Source organism: Otolemur garnettii, unplaced genomic scaffold, assembly GCF_000181295.1.
Source record: "Otolemur garnettii isolate 467f Iridium unplaced genomic scaffold, OtoGar3 scaffold00152, whole genome shotgun sequence".
In the NCBI taxonomy this organism is placed as follows: Eukaryota; Metazoa; Chordata; class Mammalia; order Primates; family Galagidae; genus Otolemur; species Otolemur garnettii.
Window position 1 is genome coordinate 1636732 of NW_003852547.1, and position 7783 is coordinate 1644514.

At 43.6% G+C, this 7783-nt stretch overlaps 1 protein-coding gene across 2 annotated transcripts in view; it reads right to left on the reverse strand.

The window, feature by feature from the left end:
• The window catches only part of ZNF235 (zinc finger protein 235), an 18106-nt gene extending 12109 nt beyond the window's left edge, over positions 1-5997 (reverse strand). Inside the window, exons 1-3 of one of the 2 annotated variants that reach the window (XM_012811245.2) lie at positions 5936-5997; positions 4957-5019; positions 2205-2331 (exon numbers count right to left, since the gene is read on the reverse strand). In XM_012811245.2, coding sequence (XP_012666699.1) covers positions 2205-2331; positions 4957-4971 — 142 coding nt within the window. In that variant the 5' untranslated portion in view covers positions 4972-5019; positions 5936-5997. Of the gene's footprint in view, positions 1-2204; positions 2332-4956; positions 5020-5347; positions 5831-5935 lie in introns of those variants that run through there. The other variant, XM_012811246.2, reaches the window with a different exon arrangement.
• Between the last annotated feature and the right edge of the window lie 1786 nt (positions 5998-7783).

The following is a 7783-nucleotide window of genomic DNA, read 5'->3' on the forward strand; positions in this document are numbered from 1 at the left end:
GCAGTCTACCGAGGGTGACAGCTTGAGACTCTGTCTCCAGGAAAAAAAAAAAAAAAAAACAACCAACAATCCCATATATTACAGGGTGAGAGTCATGAATAGAACCTTTGTTTTCTAAAAAAGACAGATGAATGGCTAACAAACATATGAAAAAATGCTCATCGTCCCTAATCATCAGAGAAATGCAAATCAAAACTACCCTGAGATATCACCTAACCCCTGTGAGAATGGCCCACATCATAAAGTCTCAAAGTTGCTGATGCTGGTGTGGATGTGCAGAAGAGGGAACACTTTTACACTGCTCATGGGACTGCAAACTAATACAACCTTTTGGGAAGGAAGTATGGAGACTCTTCAGAGAACTCAAATTAGACCTCCCATTTGATCCTGCAACAATCCCATTACTAGGCATCTATGCAGAAGAAAAAAAAATCTTTTTATCATAAGGATATTTGCGCTAGACTTTTATCAAAGCTCAATTTACAATTGCCCAAATGTGGAAACAGCCTAAATGCCCACCAACCCAGGAATGGATTAACAAGCTGTGGTATATGTATACCAGAGAATACTATTCAGCCACTAAAAAAGATGGAGACTTTACATCTTTTATATTAATCTGTATGGAGGTGAAACACATTCATCTTAGTAAAGCAAGAATAGAGAGGAGGGTGGCACCTGTGGCTCAGAGGGTAGGGCGCCAGCCCCATATACTAACAGTGGCAGGTTTGAACCCAGCCCCAGCCAAACTGCAACAAAAAAATGGCTGGGCATTGTGGGTGCCTGTAGTCCCAGCTACTCAGAAGGCTGAGGCAAAAGAGTCACCTAAGCCCAAGAGCTGGAGGTTGCTGTTAGCTGTGACGTCACACACTCTACTGAGGGTGACAAGGTAAGACTCTGTCTCAAACAAACAAACATTAACAAAAAAAGAATGGAGAGGCAAGAATCTGATGTACTCTATTCTAATATGAAGGTAGTAGATGACCTAATACAAGGGGGCGTAAGGGAATGAGCAAGTAGGGAGAGGAAAGCAGGGAGGGGGATGGGGTACACCTCTTGGGGGTGGGTGGGATATAATCATAAGAGGACTTTATCTAACAAATGCAATCAGTGTGGGTGGTGCCTATGGCTCAGTGGGTAGGGTGCCAGCCCCATATACCAAGGGTGGCCAGTTCGAGCCCAGCCCCTGCCAAACTGCCACAAAAAAGTAGCCGGGCATTGTGGTGGGCACCTGTAGTCCTAGCTACTTGGGAGGCTGAGGCAAGAGAATCACGTAAGCCCAGGAGTTGGAGGTTGCTGTGAGCTGTGTGACACCACGGCACTCTACTGAGGGCAATAGAGTAAGACTGTCTCTACAAAATACACACACACACACACACACACACAAATGCAATCAGTGTAACCTAATTCTTTGTACACTCAATGAATGCCAAACAATAAAAAAATAATAATAAAGGACCTGTTCTAATCAATGTCTGTTTTCATCACATCCTTTAGTGCAAGCAGTTGCAGTTATTGCTCACCATTTCTGGCAAAAGAGTTCTGACATTATAGCTCTATTTTACTTTATTACAAAAATGCTGATGAAATTTATTAATTTCATGACCCACCAATTTTATAACCCACAAGTTTTTTTTTTTTTTTTGAGACAGAGCCTCAAGCTATCCCCCTGGGTAGAGTGCCGTGGCATCACAGCTCATAGCAATCTCCAACTCCTGGGCTCAAGCGAGTCTCCTGCCTCTGCCACCCAAGTAGCTGGGACCACAGGCGCCCGCCACAGCGCCTGGCCATTTCTTGGTTGCAGCCATCGTTGTTTGGCGGGCCCGGGCTGGATTCGAACCCGCCACCCTAGGTGTATGTGGCTGGTGCCTCAGCCACCTGAGCCACAGGCACCGAACCGACCCACAAGTTTAAAAAAGATACAGGTATATGAAATAAGGAGCCAAGAGCAGCTAAGCTCAACAGTTCATTCATAAATAACAAACATTTGCCATAGAAGAAAGAACAGAAATATCTTTTCTCTATGCTCCAAAGGAATGGGAAAACTCTGGTCTCTGAGAAGTCCCAAACCCTTGAACAAGTGGGCAGAGGCCAGGGATGCTACAAAACATTTTAAAATGCACAGAACAGCCCTTACATGACCCCAAAATGTCAATGCCACAGAGATTGAGAAAGGCTGCCAAATTATAGGGGGCGCCCATCCTCACCCACTGAGACCAAGTTCCTGAAGTTTTCCAGCATCACTTCTCGGTACAGCTTCCTCTGGGCAGAGTCCAACAGCCCCAGCTCTTCCTCAGTGAAGGCCACAGCTACATCCTTGAATGTCACTGCCTCCTACAACATCAAGCAAATGTAACCTCAATCTTATACCCAGTGGCCACTGGCACCTGAACCACTCTTTTAGTAGAGTTCCTACTCTTCCCTCTCCATAATCAAACCAAAAATACTACTGAAAAAAAGGAAAAGAAAAAAATCTAGTACGTGTAACGTGGTGCCCATTATATATTTAAGTCCCCAGAACTGCCATTGTTAAATCATGGTGTATACACATTTTACAACTTGACAATGCCAAATTTTATTTTAAAAGGTTGTTAACTTCTTCTCAATAGTGTTTGACAGTGCCTATCTCCTCTTCCTAGGTAGAACCACTATTTTGTCAATGCTGGTCAATTCAACTGGCCTTCATTAAAACTCTGGGCACTTTATTTTCGGTGTTCTTTGAACTTTTTGTTTGTTTGTTTGTTTTGTTTTATTTTTGGCTGGGGCTGGGTTTGAACCCGCCACCTCTGGCATATGGGGCCGGTGCCCTAGTCCTTTGAGCCACAGGTGCCACTATTTTTGGTGTTCTTAAGAACATGCTTTATCTGTCAATTGTAGCAGCATTAAGAGCCAAGGTTAAGAGAACAGGCCCTGGAGACTGACTGCCTTCACATTTCAAGGCTCTGTCCATTTCTAGTTCTGTGACCTAGACCTTGGACAAGTTTCCTAACTTTTTAGTACCTCAACGTCCACATCTGTATAACAGGAACTACATTATAGAGTCCCTGAAGGAATTAAATAAGTAGAATATAAGTAAGAGATTAGGACAGTGTCTGAAATTATAGTAAGTACTCAATAAATATCAGCCATTACTCTAATCATCCATTTCATCCCATTCATGGCTGCACGGTATTCATGCAGTAATGATCTAAAATGTATTTAATCATTCCAAATAATGCAGAATTCAATTGTTTTAAATTTTAAAATTATAAATAATGCTGCAAAATACACAGTTTTACATAGATCTTAGCCAATATGTCAGGTTATTTCCTTAGGATAAATTCCAAGTAGCAATTGCATTGTCAAAAAATATGCATCTTGGCGGTGCCCATAGTTCAGTGGGTAGGGTGCCAAACAGTTATACCCAGGCAGGCAGGTTCAAACCCGGCCTGGGCCAGCTAAACAATGACAACTGCAACAAAAAAAAGAGCCAGGTGTTGTGGCGGGTGCCTGTTCCCAGCTACTTGAGAGGCTGAGGCAAGAGAATTGCTTAAGCCCAAGAGTTTTTTTTCCTTTTTAAGAGACAGAGTTTGACTTTGTTGCCCTTGGTAGAGTGCCCTGGTGTCACACAGCTCACAGCAACTTCCAACTCCTGGGCTTAGGTGATTCTCTTGCCTGGCTGTGTTCCAACCCGCCACACTCAGTTTATGGGGCTAGTGCCCTACTTACTGAGCCACAGACACAACCTTAAGCCCAAGAGTTTGAGGTTGCTGTGACAACCTCAGGGTTGTCTACCCAGAGCGACATAGTGACACTCTGTCTCAAATAAATAAATAAATAAATAAATAAAATAACACAGTTACTGCCAATGTCTTTAACATGGCAAAATTCATATACCACATAAATATGGAGAATTAGAAAAAATAAAATTACGTAAAAACTATGGAAAACTATTTAACAATTTATGTGAAGGCAGGCCGGGCACTGTGGCTCACGCCTGTAATTCTAGCACTCTGGAAGACTGAGGTGGGTGGACTGCCTGAGCTCAGGAGTTCAAGACCAGCCTCAACAAGAGTTGAGACCCAGTATCTATAAATAATTGGCATTGTGGGGGTACCTATAGTCTCAGCTACTCAGGAGGCTGAGGCAAGAGGATTGCTTGAGCCCAAGAATTTGAGCTTGCTGTGAGCTATGATACCAAAGCACTCTACCTAGGGTGACAGCTTGAGACTGTCTCAAAAAAAAAAAAAAAAAAAGGTGATATCGGATTAAATTTTAGCATTGTAAAATTATACCTAAAGTATGATTATGAATGTATAACTGAATACAAATGAAAAGGACTGTGGAAAAATAATCTGTAAACATGCTTATAATATGGGAGTTGTTTTCCATTTTTAAGATATAATTTTTTTTTTTGAGACAAGAGTCTTACTTGTTGCCTTTGGTAGAGTACCCTGGTGTCACAGCTCACAGCAACCTCAAATTCTCAGACTCAAGAGGTTCTTTTGTCTCAGCCTCCAGAGCAGCTGGGACTACAGGTGCCCACCACAACACCCAGCTATTATTATTATTATTATTATTATTTTAGAGACAGGGTCTTGCTCTTGCTCAGGCTGGTCTTGAACCCATGAGCTCAGGCAATCCACCTGCCTCGGCCTCCCAGAATGCTAGGATTACAGGTGTGAGCCACCACACCCAGCCAAGATATAATTTTTTATTTATTTTTAATTATTTGTTATTAAATCATAACTCTGTACATTGATGCATTTATGGGATTCAGGGTACTGCTTCAATATACAATGAAAGATATAATTTTAATACTGTTAATATTATTTGGAAGTAAAAGACAAGAACCTGGCATATAACAATTTTTCAAATGCCTTTGTTTCCCTTTTGCCCTTTGCAAACAAGAGAAAAACATGTCCAGTGTTTGTGAAATGAGATGTCATTTTAGGGAGCAGAAAGGCAAACCAAACTCACCTGGAACTTGGTCATTTTTCTCCTCTTCCTTCCGGGAAATGGCAGAGTTCTGGAAAGGTGAAACTGGGGAAAAGACATCGTGAGTTAGGCTGGGAGTGCCATTAGTCCAAAGGGCAATTCATGTGAACAGAAAGAGAAGTCCTTTTCCTAGGCAGACAAAGCTGCACACAACTCAGTGAGAACAGGAGCTGGATTCTAGGTACATCTGGACCCCCTGGGCCAATTCCTTTTGTTCATGAAATATCCGTAAAATAGTCTTAACCCAAATATTTCTTGCAGCTTCCTGATTATTCCTTTCAAACCTGTGTATTACAGGAAATGAGAGACAGATAGGCAGAGTAATGGAATGCAGCCAAAATGCTTGGCTTCGAATTCTGGCATCTCTACTTACTTTCTAAGCTAGAAAAGTCCAGGAATTCAGGTACAGCCCCCCATCGGGCAAAGATGGAGAAAGGACAGTCACTCTGCAGCTGGAGTTCTGACCTCATCCCGGGCTCCGACAAGCTTCCAAACAATAGGCGCCTGTTTTAAGTACTACCACAGAATTAACGGTAGCATCCAACAATTTGCTACGTACAGGATACTGTTTCTAAGCGCTCTATATAATCTCATTTAATTCTCACAAGAACATCATCGGAAACGCACTAACCCTTTACAGCGGTGAGGAAACTAAGACAAGGACAGATTAAGTAAGTTGCCCAATATTTTACAGCAAAGGGGAGAGAGAACTGGTTGGTATGTCTGGGAGGAGAGTCGGGGCACCGGAGAGCCCGAGAGACCCTCAAACTCCAAGCTCGAGGCAAGCCCGCCCGGCGACCAAGCAGGTTCCCCCGAAGGGAGGCAAACTCCCGCCGCCTCCCAGCCCCGCCCTCCACCTGTGGCCGCAGCTTCCCAACCCAACCCAAGGACCAGGTCACTGCTGGCCCCACGCCCAGGACGAGAGGCTCGAAGAGGTCGCCGGGACCGGGGACTGACTCACCACCCCGGGAGCAATCCAGTATCCGACCTCGCCTTCTTGGAGCGGAAGTGCCTCGGCCTGCACGCAGTCACTAAACTTCACTTCCCAGAATCCCTAGGCGGAAGCGCCTCTGCGTTCTCTCGCCTCCTGGACTACATTTCCCAGGAGGCCGGAAGGATGGCGCCTCGCCCTGGCGGGCTTTTTCTGTCCAACGAAGGCTTCGGTATGAGTTAGTTCTGTGCTGTAACTGGCAGATGCCTTTTTGTTTTATTCATTTTTAAAAGCTCGTAAGAAAATAATATGTAGGAGTATATAGGAGAAAGACGAAGCTTGTCTTCTTAAGATAAATTAAAACAACAATTTTAGGGGAAGCCAAAGGGGAAGCCAAAAATGGGAACCGTTAAAGTGACTTAGGCTGAGCTGCAGTGGACACGGAACGTGAGGAACTTTGTATCTCAAGCTTGTATGGAGTGCCAGCTCCCCAAATACCACCAATTCAACGTGTTTTCAAAGAAAAAACCAGTTTATGTCGCAGTAAGGGAGAGCAATACCTCGACAGAGCAAAGAGTCAAGACAAGGGTGGAATTTATTGAAAATTGAAAGTTAGGTTTAAGTAGGGTGACCAGATTTTAACATTGGTAAAGCGGGACAACATGGGGGGGGGGTAGCGGGGAAGGGCAGGGCCTGACAACAATGCAAACTTTGATCAGTTCTCTATAATCACTTCTCAACGATTATTTGTTATTATTACAGTTTAACATTATAAAATTAACAAAAATAATATAAAACTTATATCCTTGCGAAATAGCCACATGGCAGCCGAAAACCGTATATTCCTTTCCTGTTCTGCCGGTTCATGCATTCTTTCCAAAAATTGAGACTTTTTTAAAACGCTGTGGGACTTGGGACAAATTGTTAAAAAGCGGGACGTCTGGTCACCCTAGTTTAAGGCGAGTGGGTATATCAAGGCAGGGGATCTGATCAGGATTGAGTAATGATCATGATACTACAGTCAAGGACTGATGTAAATAACATGGATTTTTGAGGCAAGGAATCATAAGGTTCAGTCTGTTGATCTTTGGAAGAAATTGAACAGTCAATGGGCCTTTATAGAAGTGCCTGTAATGAATATTCAAGCAGTTTGCTTGGGCTGGAATATCCTGGGATAAAGTCATGCTGATGAAGACAGCTGAATAGTCATGTTGGTGTAGAAACTGTATTTCAGGAGGAGAGGGTGGAAATTTTTCAGTCTTTAGTGTCCAAGCTGTGTATGTCTTGGGGATGGAATAGGAGGAGAGAAGGGAGTAAAGTGTTCACTTCTTTTATTCCATAAGGCATGCAAGGGCTCTTGGCAGTGTTTTGTGGAATGAGCTATTCATTCCAATATGTTAAGAACCCACAAAAAGACTATACAAACATTGATTAAACCAGAGAAAGACCTTGAACGAACTTCCTTCCTCCTCCCTCACTCCCTCCCTTCTCTCCCTTTCTTTTTCTTTATTTCTCATTCTCTCTTTTTTTTTTTTGAGACAGAGTCTTAAGCTGTCACCCTGGGTAGAGTGCCGTGGTGTCACACCTCACAGCAACCTCAAACTCTTGGGCTCAAGCAATCTCTTGCCTCAGCCTCCCAAGGAGCTGGGACTACAGGTGCCCACTACAACGCCCAGCTATTTTGTTTTTGTTGTTGCAGTTGTCATTGTTGTTTTAGCCGGCCCAGGCTGGGTTTGAACCCACCAGCCTCCATGTATGTGGCTGGTACCCTACCCAATGAACTATGGGCACCACCCTGTTTCTCTATTTTTGAGATAAAGGCTTGCTGTCACCCAAGTTCAAGTACAGTGTCCCAAGCAGAGCTCACTGCAATCTCAA